General features: G+C 42.0%; 1 protein-coding gene across 1 annotated transcript in view; it reads right to left on the bottom strand.

Moving 5' to 3' along the window:
• The window catches only part of EPHB6 (EPH receptor B6), a gene marked incomplete at both ends in the record, with an annotated part of 56829 nt that overhangs the window by 16404 nt on the left and 26056 nt on the right, over nt 1-14369 (bottom strand). Inside the window, 2 exons of the mRNA XM_084292171.1 lie at nt 9045-9383; nt 13347-13502. Of these exons, the coding sequence (XP_084148297.1) occupies nt 9045-9383; nt 13347-13502 (495 nt within the window). The remainder of the gene's footprint in view (nt 1-9044; nt 9384-13346; nt 13503-14369) is intronic.

Genomic DNA, 14369 nt, shown 5'->3' on the forward strand with positions numbered 1-14369 from the left:
TCAGCATGGCAACTGAGCTTCACCACTACTGCTCACTTACTTCCCCTCGTCAAAGGGAAAGGTGAAGAAAATATGATAGAAGGAGCTCAGGGGTTGAGATAAAGATAGGGAGATCACTCAACAATTATTGTCAAGGGCAAAACAGACTCAGCACAGGGAGATTAATGTAATTTATTAACTATTACTAACAAGCTAGAGCACTGAGAAACTAAAAACAAACTAAAAACACTTTCCCCCCACGCACCTTCTTCTACCTCCACCCCACAAGTGGCGAAGGGGAACAGAGCAGAGAACAGGGCCTGTGGTCAGTCTATGACGCTTCGTAACTGCTGCTCCTTCACAGTCACTCTCTTCCCCTGCTCCAGCGTGGGGTCCCTCCCACGAGATGCTGTTCTTCCCAAACTGATCTGTACTGGGTTTGTGTGGCAAGGTTTTGGTAGTGGGGGGCTGAAGGGGTGGCCTCTGTGAGAAGAATCCAGGAGCTGCCCCATGCTAGATAACAGCTAGTTTCAGCTGGCTCCAGAGGAACCTGCTGCTGGCCAGAGCTAAGCCAAGAAGTGATGTTTGTGCCTCTGTGAGAGCAGATTTAAGAAAGGGAAAAAAACTGCTGGGGAACAGCAGCTGGGAGAGTAAGGAGTGTGAAACAGTCCTGCAGAAACCAAGGTCAGTGCAGAGGGAGGGCAGGAGGTGCTGCAGGTGCTGCAGCTGAAGTTCCCCTGTGGCCTGTGGAAAGGCCCCTGGTGGAGCTGGCTGTCCCCCTGCAGCCCATGGGTCCCACATGGAGCAGATCTCCACGCTGCAGCCCCCCCATGGATGGAGGAGCCCCCGGTGGAGTAGGTGGATGTGGCCTGGAGGAGGCTGCGGCCCATGGAGAGCCCCCGCAGGAGCAGGCCCTAGGCCGGAGCTGCAGCCCATGGAGAGGAGCCCATGCAGGAGCAGGGAGCCTGGGGGGAGCTGCTGCCCGTGGGGTCTCATGTTGGAGCAGTTTGCTCCCAAGAGATGGACCCCATGTTATGGACCCATAATGGAGCAGTTCTTGAAGAACTGTTCGGTGCTGTCTTATCTAACATGGGGTAGCTTCTGGACTCTTCTCACAGAGTCCACCCCTGCAGCCCCCTGCTACCAAAACCTTGCCACATAAATTCAACACACCTTTATGTACAAAGCAAGGATCTGGTCATCAAACATAAAAGAAGGCTTTGGAAGCATGAATCTAAATGAGAAAGCAAATATGAGCTTGTGTCTACTAACTTTAGAAATATTCTGATAGGTTGTTCTAAAAGTCGGCTCAAGACTTTCAGATTTGCAGAACTGCCATTACTTATCACTAATTTGAAACTCATTACATTAGAGGAAGGTGTTGGGAGGAATTGGTTAAAAGTGGAACATTAGGGGGACAGGATGGGATCAGAATGGAAGACTGGTGAGGAGGATTGTAAATATGATCAAGTGTCCTTGCAGCTGGGAATGCTTAAAGTCTAGGTAGTAGTAATGTAGTAATGATTCTACCTTGTACTTGCTTCCACCGAAGTGCCAAAAGAGTATTTTTCTTTGCATGCAAACTATCAACAGTTTTGTTAATGAAACACTGGTTTCAGAGCTTGTTTCATATATATATGCATCCAGTTCTTTGTTGATTTATCACTTTTACTAATTTTGCTATTTTCACATAGTGTTTATAAATGGAGACATGCAAGATTAATGCCTAATGACACAATCCACTGGCAGCTGAAATCATAGGGCCTGATTGAACCAACTATTCACTGAAAGCAAACATTTTTTTGAGATCAGATTTTTAAGGAAGTCTGAAAATGACTGTTTTTTTGTTTGTTTGTTTTTGTTTTTGTTTGTTTGTTTGTTTTTGTATTTTAGCATTACTATTTATGAAATAGCAAGTGTATGGATAAATTCTTGCACAAGTACCACATATAACACCTAATGGAAGATATAATTCAGTCTAACCATTGGGTAAATACAGCTCCCGGATTCTATTTTTCATGGGCTGTCAACTGTAACTCTCCTACATGTCAGGACAATATTCTTCCTGGTAACACACAATGGTAGATTTAAAATATTTAGAGCACCATGAAAATGCTACATTCTCTGAGTTACTAATGTTTGGCAAGTTTCTGCTGTTTCCTTATAATGCTGATGTCCTTGACAAGCAACATGTGCCTGCAAGCCTAAGAATTTTTCTACATCAGCAGACAAGGTAAGGAAGGAATGTGAAGGAAAGAAGGATACCTCGTCTGCTTCACAAGTGTTACTCAAGAAGAGCCTGTTGATTCAGATCTCCAAAGTCCTTTTTTGAAAAACAACAACAAAACAACAACAAACCTGTCTTCCCTTGATTTAGGAAGTGGACTGGAAGAGATCTCAGTTTGGATTGATATAACCTGTTGCCAACTAATGTTCTTGAGCATAGTGAGGTGTCATACAACCTAAGTTTTCTTTAAAGGATGTGGTAAGCTCCCACAGCATTTTCTCTTCTATCTCCCAGAGACGCCATATAGCTGGGCTTGCAAGCACCAAGAAAGAAAATAAGCCCATGGCAGAACTGAGTTTTTGATGAGCAGCAAATAGGAGATTTGCAAATATCAAAGGAAACTAGGTCATCACCATCACTTATTTTTTAGCTTCATACATGCAATTCACCAATAAATAGTGCTTATGATGCATTTGCTTGTTTTATCAAGGTATACCGAAGATACAATGGTAAAAGATTTTATGAAGAGATTCCTTATCTATCAGTACACATGATACACAAATGCTACTTGCCTGTGGGCCTGACAGACATGGCTTTTGGAAAACAGGAATCAGGATATCTTTATTGCCTATGAGCTACTATAACACTGAGTCAGATCACAAATCTTAGCTACTGAAAAAATAAATCCAAACAAAAGGTCAGAGGTCTACAGATTTTATAGAAATCATTAAAAAAATAATTAAACTTGCCCTCAGCTATGCTTTCTTCTGTAATGCAAGCCCCAAATCTACCTTTCTCATATTGTCGTTTCTCCTCCTTTACTTCTTCAGGTATCCTATTATCCTCACATTCTCAGCAAATGGCATTAAACCCAAGCTTTGTTGCACACCCCATCTTATTTATAATCTTCAAGGAAGATGTCTGAATACAGAATAGAAATCACTTTATTCATGTCTTTAACATCTTCTTCTTTTGAAAATGCCCTATGTCTTCTCCACAGACTTCAGTTGAGTTCTGACCCTTTCTTTAAAATATCTGAAAATACTGAAAAAGTATCTCGCGTTGTCTTCTGTCATAACCTTGTACTAAAATTTCTGTGCATGAAGAGTGCTTTAGAAAGGCAAATTGTTTAGTTATTTTCACCACCTGTACCTGTATTATTACTATTTCTTATAAATGGGTTCCACTCATGCCTAATATGCAGAGAATTTTCCTTTATATCACAAGGTGCCATGTGACATATGGACCTCCTATTTCTACCTTCTCAGAAAGCTTCCATCTTCATTGAAAGAGTTGCTGAAACCTGCAATGTGAAAACAAGCATATTCATTCACTGCTTTTGCTGAAGATAATTAAATCCCAATCACACCTGGCCAAATCTGCTGAAGACAACAAAGTTGAGAAATGTAAAAAAAATATTTCAAGAGTATTTTTCCTATACAAAAGGAAGACAATAGAGTTGAATTCTTAGGGAACTTGAGTGCTCAAGGTTGGCAATTAGGATCATAGATAAACAACATGTTACTTTGGGAATTAGTGTAATTCATTCAGAGGATGATGAACACAGAGCTCATATATTGTTTGCTTTACCTGTTTGTTTTAGCCTGGCAAAACACAATAGTATTTTTATTTACTTATTTATTTATTTTTTGTCCACTGCACTCTTCCATATGTCTTTGGAAAAGCAGACAACTTCAAGCAAATTTTCCTGATCAACTCATCCATTTGCCCTTGTAAATTCAAAAACATACTCAGAGTTTAAGTCTTTCCTCCTCTCAGCCATAAAATCTTCTGTCGGGTCCTTTGAAATTTCCTTGCATTACCCCTAACTGTCCTTTTCCCCATGCAACTTCTTACACAAACCTTCAGACTGCTTTTACTTATGCAGTTCTACACATTTTTGCCAGGTCCCACTGCTCTGAATCCAGCTGTTGCAGAAGGCTGCTACCTATCTTTTCACAGGTACAAGGCAGCCTCATCACATCACCTTTATACTCATGTATCTGTTAGCTCTTATAATGTCCAGATTCCATTGAAAATTCTACTTGCTTTTAAAAGTCTGCAGGGACAACATTTGAGTCTCTGCTGTCTTTTTCCCTTATCTTCTTGCTAGAAATGCAACAACTGCCTGAATGAATAAGTTCAGAATGGTATAGCTCTGGCAACAGACATTATTACATGCCTCAGTTGAAGGTATAAGAAAAAAATGGACAGGCAGTTACAACTGTGCACAGAGAAATTTTTTTCACAGTCCTTTAAATGAAAAACTTACTTCTGTTCTAAGGCATGAGATGAAGCAGTTGAAGTACTTGAAGATGTGTTTTATTTTTACCATTATGAACATACTTGAAGATGTGATTTATTTTTATTTTTTTGATTTTTGAATAATAAGGTGTTTGTTTTTTTTTTTAAGTTCTGTGGTTTCTCTTTGTCAAGTTCTCCTCTGCAAAGAGGCAATTTCATAGTAGCCTTTCTTCATGCAGTTTGTGCTATCTGGAACGGCTTCCTAACATCTTTCCACACATCCTGACACTTCTGTAGCTATTCACCCTCAGCACTTCAAACATGAGCTGAAAGTAATTCCTTTTTCTCTTGTCTCACCTGTGGGATAGTTTTTTCCTTCTGGTAACTTGCCTCGGTGAATATGTCATATTATTACTATCCTAATTCAGGTAATTTTTGCTATAAAAGGTTGTCTTATTTAAAAAATGAAACCTCATATTAAGGAAAGTTTTTCTATGCCAGCCCTTGTTATTCTATCTTGAAATACATAGTCACCGAAGGGTAGGAACATCATAATCAGGCCATCACCAAAAATGTGATTGTGTTAACTAGAGGATTCTATCAAACTTTGAATCAGGGTTAGCAGACTGTTAGGGATAAGGAGAGTGTTAGATCAACAGTGCTTTGGAGACAAAAATGAAGAGCAAATAGGTAGCAGGGAAAAAAGACAAGAAAATAAGTAATAAAGAAAATAAAGAAATAAAGAAATAGAGGGAGGGGAGGGGAGGGGAGGGGAGGGGAGGGGAGGGGAGGGGAGGGGAGGGGAGGGGAGAAGGGGAGGGGAGGGGAGAGAGGGGAGGGGAGGGGAGGGGAGGGGAGGGGAGAAGGGGAGGGGAGGGAAGGGGAGGGGAGGAGGAGGAGGAGGGGAAGGGAGGGGAGGGGAGGGGAGGAGGGGGAAGGGGAAGGGAGGGGAGAAGGGGGAAGGGGAAGGGAGGGGGGGAGGGGAGGGGAAGGAAAGGGAACGGATGGGAGGGGAGGGGGGGGAGGGGGAAGTGGGGGGGAGAGGAGGAGAGAAAATAACTATTCCAGGGCATAGTATTGCCTAAGGTATCTCTAACAAAGGGGCAGAGTGTGGGGAGGTGTATTTTTTTAATCAGAAAAGGAAGGAACACAGAGAACTCTGACTGCTGTGTGAATAAGTACAACATTCAGAAGCTGACAGCACTGAAAGGTCTTTCTTTTGCCACCTTTAATTTAATATAAACCAAATTTATGATATGGCCATCTTTCTCCAATTTGCTTTCTTTCACCCTCCATGCCCTCCTGTCCCCTCCTTGTCTCTTAAAGAACATTAAGAACCTGAATTGTTCATCTTGGCTTGTACAATAATAATTGTTAAAACAATAATAACAACAAAAGTAACCTAAAGCTGAAAAAAACAACAAAAAAACAAAAGATGCTGAGGGGATTGAAGGGAGGGGGCAGGGTTGAGAAAAGGCCACATGACAAAGAAAGCAGGGCCTTGTTAGTATGAGCTGTCACTGTGAATTGAGGGTGGCTCATCTCAAGCACACTTCTAGCGATTTCATGGAAGAGCAAGAAAAAAAAATGCAAACACGAAAGCAAGCCTTCCATTACACACTGCTGTTTCAGAACTCTGGCCTCCTGTCATTGAAGACTGCTTCAATACACAAGAAACTCATCTTGGAGAGAAACATCCAAGAAACCTAACATGCCTCGACACACTAAGAGACGCCCGGAGGAATAGGAGTGGTCTGAAAAGTCAGACAAAACCAAAAGAGAGCAGATTGGCTGACTCTAGGCAGGAGAAGAAATAAGTTGCTCAATTGAATTACCCCAGAAATAGATGAAGAAGGCATACATGAGAAGCATGAAGAAAATGAAATTTTCAGGGTGTTAATAGAACACTTGCCTATCTGTGGCAGGAGCCAAAACATCTGTCTGAAATTACCATATGAATTACCAAGCCATATCTTTTACTGTAAACAAAAATTGACCACCCACTTGCAGCCAGACTCCTAAGGGGACCAGGTATCCTATCATATACATGCTAATTGTCTTTCAGGTAATGAATGGCTTGAAGGGAAGAAACAGACTTTGTTAAACCACTGGCATTTGCTAGCAGTAGGAAGTTATTAGGGTGTGTATATGCTCCCTTACTTTCCAGAGCAAAGAAGAAACAGAAATCAAAAGATGAGATTTAACCAAGATCGCAATCTCATGTCCAACCCTGCAGCATTTCTTTTGAGCTTTACGGTTTTTGCAGGGGTCTCTGCATCTTCAGTGTGGAATCTAATTAGGTTTTTATTTAACATTTACACTTCTTTAAATGTTTACAGACATTTTCTGTCACTCAGTTCAAATTGTTCCCCCTTTTTCTCCTCCTTACCACATAACTCCTCATTATATCCTCTTAACCAAGCTGTATACAACTCCTCTCCATACATGCTTTTACGTGCTTATAAAGAAGAATTCATGCCCAGTCCCTCACTGTTCACATTTAGCAGAACCATATGCATGCAGTTCTCTCCGGCTGCTTCTGTAAGTCAGTCTGTGTACAGGATATTTACAGAAATACAGATTTCACTTGATGCTATTCTTTTTTGTTTGTTTGTTTGTTTTTCCTTCCATATACAAATCTTCTGTATTCTATCAATCAGTCTGGCCTTCTCTACAACCCTTTTATCTCTCCCTTTCTTCTGACTGCCCACACATACTATTAGTACTTTAGTTCTTAGTTATCCTTCTGACTTAGGTCCTAGCTACAAGGATCACAACACATTTGTGAAAACTGTAAGATATTTAAAAATTTATCCCATATAAAAACAAACAAAAAAAATCTTTGTTCCCCATTGACAGAAGAAAAATATTTCAAGACCATTTATCAAAACAGCAAGGTTAAAAAGGCAAGAACAAAGTACAAGTAAACACAAAACATGCAGAAGAACCTAGAGCAGCTCAAATAAAATAGCTATGGTGATTGTTTGTCATCCTTTGTCATCCATTTGTCATCCATTGTTTGGATCCTTTGTCAAAATTCAGCTTAAAATCTCCCTAAGAACTGTAAGAACTGTAGTTTTCATATTCATTTATGACTCAGCTATATGGTTTTAACATGTGTTATCCCAGGGTCATGAGTATTTAGGTGTTGAGTAAATATTATTATGTATATTCTTTCTTGTTATACAGTGCCTATCTTTATTCTTTATCTGTATTTTCATCTTTAGACAGTGCCTATCTGTCAATTTTCTACCTCCTTACTTTAATAAGCAGGAATGCAAAAGGTGAACAGATTTGATGAAACACAACGCTACTTTTTGGAGTATGAAGTTTTGGAATAATTGCTGGAAGTGACATATTGAGACTAAAGGTATGTGCACATCTTAAAGGAAGGTATGGCATTGAGGAAACTCCCAGGGTGAGATATAGTAGATATACAAAGGACGTGTTCTGTGATAGTCCCCTTGGCAACACAACCTGCAGCCTTAGATACTGGCAACAAGAGTGGAGCTTGGTTTGCTGTCTCTAAAAGAAAACGCACGGAGGGTGGAGTAGAGTGGAGACACTGTGTCCAGGCTCTGTGGTATCACCACAGGGATAAGGACTTCATGGTACTGTGGAACTGATAAATTGCATAGCCAGCCCAGAGCCAGCTGTTTTCTGTTTTTTTGTCAAAATTATGTCTTCTAGGTGAACTTTGCTCATTATAATCTCATTATTATAGAATCTTAGAACCCAAAGGACCTTTGCTCCTGTTGCTTCAATAAACTTCACTGGTCATTAATCTACTCGACTAAAGGTCTATCGTACTATTTGTGCAGCCATGATCATGGTAATTCAATATATGGAATGTGACTGGACTTAGAGTGCCAAATTGGGCATCACTCATAATCTAAGCCCAGATGCCCCCAGTCACTTTGATATCTGAGGACAAGCTGGAATGCAAGGTGGTTTAGTTCCTGCCAAACTTCTTTACTCTTTAATGAACCAGAGCTGAAATGAGGGAAATGGAAGGTGGTGTATGGGAACAATAGAAGGTGGAAAAGCAGAGTAACTCAGAACACAGACAAAAAAGAAAAGTGAAGAGGTGAAAAATGCTAGAAATGCTCTATAAGATGAAATGGAGAAGAGTAGGATGCAGAGAAGGTGTAGAGAAGATGAAAAAAAAAAAAGAAAAGAAAAGAAAAAAAAGAAATGCTCTCTAAGAGCTGCTGTGGCAAGCTAATGCTCAGAAAATCTGCATCAAGCCCTGATAGTGTCTCCCATCTTGCACAATGAAGATACATGCTTTCTCTGAGCCGCAGAGCTACATCTCCCTTTGCTATATTCTCCAGGGCAGATTCTGCCTTGACAGCTCCTCTCCATTTACAGGTATATCAGCTGATAAACTCATTATTTTCTGCCAAGAGGAAAGAAAGGAAAGCCCATTCAACAGAAAGCAGGAAAGAGAAGGGCAGAGGTGAAATCATGGAACTGGCACATTAAGATAAAAAGCAGGCACAACACAGAAAGATTCAGGATGTAAAACATAAAAGCGAATCAAATGAGAGACAGACATGGAAATTTTGGTTCTCAGATAGAAAAGGTTCCTCACCTGACTGGCTGGTGCTAACATTGATGGTGGCATAATGGGGTGCTTCTGAACTCAACTCAGTCACCAAGTTGACAGCCTGGATCTCAAAGGTGTACTGCACACGGGCCAGCAGGTTGGAGACCTGCACACGACTTTCTGTCAGGCCCATCTGGCGTGGTTCAAATTGTACACTGTCTCCACAGCGCACGCAGGGTCCTGGAGAACCTGTTGGGCATACTTTGCAAATGACATTGAAGAAAACATCCTTGCGGCCACCCAGGTCCTTGGGAAGGCGCCAGGTCAGGAGAACGTTGGAGCCAACAATTTCATAGCTAAGGTCACGGGGAGCAGAGGGAACACCTGGAAGACAGAATGAAAGGTAAAAATCCTATGAAAGAATGAGAAAGAAGTGGAGGAGGGAAGAAGACAAAGGGAGGGAAACAAGTTACTTTTTCTTCGTTCTCTTCTCTACCTGTTTCTCTGTACAAGGTTAAGAAAAACAAGTTCTTTGCTACGTCATACACACACATGCTGGAGCAGCCACACTAACACATTTTAGGGACACAAAATTGACAAGAAAGGTCTTTGTTTCAAGAGTGTGACTTTAATTTTTCCCTAAAAGAACAGCCAGTGTTTAGGAAACCTTCAAGCCTTTGAAATACTGAGTTTTGCACCTTAGTAAAGATTTGTCTCTAATGAGACCTCTAGATCTCTCCTTTGGCACCTAATACCTCTGAATTCTCTCAGACCTTAGATTGTTCCATCAGTTGTGGGAGCTGAACCCCACTTACGCTATAGTTACTCCTGCTACCAGCCAGGCATCAGGAATAAAATCTGGCAGCAGAAAAAACAGCTATGCATTCGCTATTTGCCCTATTAGAGACAGTGAAGAGAAGGCAGAAAATGCAGAGGGTGAGAAGATTATGCAGAGATAAGAATGGGACAAGACACTGGAAGGTAGACAGTGAAAAGCTCAGAAAGTTAGAAATAAGTCGCAGAGTTGCGCTGCTCAACTTAGGCATGAAGATGATGTGATTGCCGAGGTGATCACCAAGGTGATTGGCTCCAGGGCAGACATGTTCTGCAACGGAGCAGGGGGCCGCAGTGTGCAGGGGGTTCCCTACATCCAGGCCCCTTGAGGTAGCCAAGAGCACCCCTCCTCTCTCATACAAAGTCAGCCCCCCCGGGGAGTGCAAGTGACCAGGAGTGTGGCAGTGGCATGGCTCTCTATATTACAGTGTTTCAATGTTATTGAGATCAGGGTTGGGAATGATAAGGTAGAGTCCCTTTGGCTAAGGATTAGGGGGTGGTCAACAAAGCGGACATCCTGTTAGGGGTCTGTTATAGACCGCCAAACCAAGATGAAGAAATGGATGAGGCATTCTACAAGCAACTGATGAAGTTGCGCAATCACCAGTGCTTGTTCTCATGGGGAACATTAACTTCCCAGACATATTCTGGAAAGAAGAGGCAGGTAACTCAGGGAGAGTACAAGGACATTGGTAGAATATGCAGAGAGAAAATCAGAAAGGCTAAAGCCCAGCACAGGCTCAACCTAGCCACTATGGTTAAGGATAACAAAAAGTGTTTTTGCAAATATAATAATGGTAAGAGGACATCCAAGGAGAATCTCCATCCTATACTGGACATAGGGAGAACATGACTACTGTGGATAAGGAAAAGGCTGAGGATCTTAATGCCTTCTTTATATCTGTCTTTACTAGCCAGACCGCTTATCTTTGGGAGTACTCAGCCTCCCAGCCTGGAAGTCTGGAGTGGGGAGCAGAAGAGACCACCCCACAGTTCACGTGGAAACAGTTAGAGACCTGCTGCTCCACCTGGACTGTCACAAGTCCATGGGGCCATACGGGATCCACCTGAGGGTGCTGAGGGAGCTGGCAGATGCGATTGCCAAGCCACTTTCCTTCATCTATTAGCAGTCTATCAGCAGAGAGGTCCCAGATGACTGAACTCTTAATAATGTGATGCCCATTTATAAGAAGGGCTGTAAGGAGGAGCTGGGGAACTACAGGCATATCAGCGTGACCTCGGTGCCTGGAAAAGTGATGTAACAGTTAATCTTGAATGCAATCACACAGAATAAGATGGACTACCAGGGGATCAGGCCCAGTCAGCATGGGTTCATGAAAGGCAAGTCCTGCCTCACCAACCTCATCTCCTTCTATGACCAGGTGACCCGCCTGGTAGATGAGGGAAAGGCTGTTGATGTAGTCTACCTAGACTTCAGCAAAGCCTTTGACACGGTCTTCCATAGTATTCTCCTGGAGAAGCTGGCAGCCCATGGCTTGGATGGGTACACTCTTTGCTAGGTTAAAAACTGGCTGGACAGCCAGGTCCAGAGAGTAGTGGTGAACGGAGTGAAATCCAGCTGGTGACCAGTTGTCAGTGGTGTTCCCCTAGGATCGGTGTTGGGGCCCATCCTCTTTAATATCTTTATTGATGATCTGGATGAAGGAATTGAGTGCACCCTCATTAAGTCTGAGGACAACACCAAGCTGGGGGGAAGTGTTGATCTGCTTGAGGATAGGAAGGCCCTGCAGAGATATCTGGACAGGTTAGATCCATGGGCAGAGGCCAGTGGGATGAGGTTCAACATTGCTAAGTGCTGAGTCCTGCACTTTGGCCGCAGCAACCCTATGCAAATGCTACAGGCTTGGGGCAGAGTGGCTGGAAAACTGTGCAGAGGAAAGGGATCTGGGGGTGCTGGTCAATGCTCACCTGAACAGGAGCCAGCAGTGTGCCCAGGTGGCCAAGAAGGCCAACAGCATCCTGTCTTGTATCAGGAACAGTGTAGCCAGCATGACCAGGAAGGTGATCGTTCCCCTGTACTATGCTCTGGTGAGGCCGCACCTCAAGTACTGTGTTCAGTTTTGGGCCCCTCACTACAAGAAAGACATTGAGGCCCTGGAATTTGTCCAGAGAAGGGCTATGAAGCTGGAAAAGGGCCTGGAACAAAAGTCCTATGAAGAGCAGCTAAGGGAACTGGGGTTGTTTAGTGTGGAGAAGAGGAGACTCGGGGGAGATCTTATTGCTCTCTACAACTACCTGAAAGGAAGTGGGGAGCTGGGAATTGGCCTCTTCTTACAGATAACTAGCAATAGCACAAGAGGGAATGGCCTGTAGTTGTTCCAGGGGAGGTTCAGGTTGGAAATTAGGAGAAATTTCTTCTCAGAAAGAGTAGCTGCTCAGCATTGGAATAGTTTGCTCAGGGAAGTGGTAAAGTCGCCATCCCTGGGGGTGTTTCAGGAAAGGTTGGATGTAGTGCTTAGGGACACGGTTTAGTGGGTGACATTGGTGGTAGGGTTATGGTTGGACCAGATGATCTTGGAGGTCTTTTCCAGCCTTAATGATTCTATGGAGACAAAGACAGAAAAGGCAGGGATATAGATATTGAGCTCTGTAGTAGGTAGGGGTAAGGGAGACGCGATTTACAGGACACTTCCCTCCAAAGGTTTCAATGAAATCCACGAATCCTCATTCTCACTATACCCTTATTAACAGCAAACATCTATGAAACCTACAGTCAAAGCCTTTTGTCTGTTTACTATTGATCAATGGAAAGGATTATACTTTTTGTATATTTCCACTAGTTGTATCTTCCTGTGGACTCTTATTCCCCAAAAATATCCCAGAAAATTGCACACAAAAGACTGGTTAAAATATGTATTCATGACAAGATGAAGCAATTTGTATTGTGGTATAGTATTTAATAGTATAATCACATACTAGTTTTCCCCGAGGGTTCTTATTGTGACCAATGCAAAGGATATATAACTGCTCAGGAAGAAAAATGCCTTTGAAGTTAAGATTGCTTGATGTTGTTGAGGATGGATTCTGTGCAGTGTACAAGCAAGGGATTACACAAAACAAAACAAAACACATTTCCTAATTTCTGAGTGTTTAACTTCACAGATGTAGAGTGACTGTAAGTTGCTTTAGGACATGAATTTATTCCCTGTCACTTTGACAAAATTCATGAGTGATTCTTGATGTATCATTTAAATTAGATTTTGAGTGCTCATCATTAACCCTACTTAATTTTCTGGGGTTAATTACTTGCTTGACCTATTAATGTTCATAATCATTGACGGTGAAAAGTTATAACCGATAAGCCAATGAGAAAATGAATCATTTCCATAAGTACAATTCGATTTCTACATAGTAAGTATGGTCTTCACATCTCCAGTGTGGTCTATTGGTCATGAAAAGAGGTGATTTGGAACTCCCCTGAATCATTCAGGCAAATTCTCCCTCATTAACAGCCCTTTTCCCTGCGTTCAAACGCTCCATTCAAATACTTACCAGTGCAGGGAGCATCAGAATTGTCAGAAGCAGATCGGTAGTAGTGGTTCTGACACACACATTCACTGGAACCTGGCAGTGGAGCATGACTGTGGGCAGGGCAGAGATGGCAAGGGTCGTCTCCCACAGACATTTTAAAGGAACCAAGGAGGCAGGCTAAGGGGAGGAAAATGAGACAGTCAAGAGCAGGAAACACATTTTTTCAGATTTCAAAAACAATGCAATCTTATTTACATTTAACTCATGCTGCTGCTGTTGAAAGAATTTGTTACACAGATTATTTACTGCAGGTTTCCTTGCTGCATGGCTATACAGACAATACCAGCTCTGGGATGGAGCATGTGCTGTTAAAGTTGCAATTTCAAACTAGTTTATTTTATTCTACACAATAGGTACTTAAACTGATTCACTGTCAGATGAAACAGAATCAGTCCAGAGACAGCTTTGGCCATCTGAAATAATTGTCTTCTCCTTACTCACCCAAAGAGCATTAGCATTGGAGAAGCCAAAGTGCACAGTCGTGTGATCTGTCTGGAAATAGCCATAACCATCCACATCTCCTTTCCCCCACCCAACACAGCCACAAAAATGGATTTTTTTATGCTGCCTTAGACAGTTGAATTGCTTAAACTAATGTAAGGTACCATGTTTTTTTTTTGATTTTGCATCAAAATGAAGAGCCAGAATGGAGATATGCAGTCCTAATTGTTTTTCTGTAGGTCTGGACACTTTCCAGTAGTGGATAGAAGCTTCTTAAAATAGTCAAGTTTAATCTGCAAATGCATAGGACCACGCCTGTGGAAAAAGCTGAAACAAGGGGGGAAATCCAACATTTGGGGAAAGAAAATTAAAAAAAAAATAAAAAAGGGTTAACAATAAAGGCGTATAATACATTCGAGGGTCAGCAAAGATGCTGTGCTGAATAACATAGCAGAAAGTGCTTGGATCTTGCACTGACATAGTAGGATAGAGGTTTTATAATTTTAATGCAGGTTTTAAATAAGTTTTCTATAGCTGCTTTTC

The sequence above is a fragment of the Netta rufina genome, assembly GCF_964035555.1.
Source record: "Netta rufina genome assembly, chromosome: 1".
Classification (NCBI taxonomy): domain Eukaryota; kingdom Metazoa; phylum Chordata; class Aves; order Anseriformes; family Anatidae; genus Netta; species Netta rufina.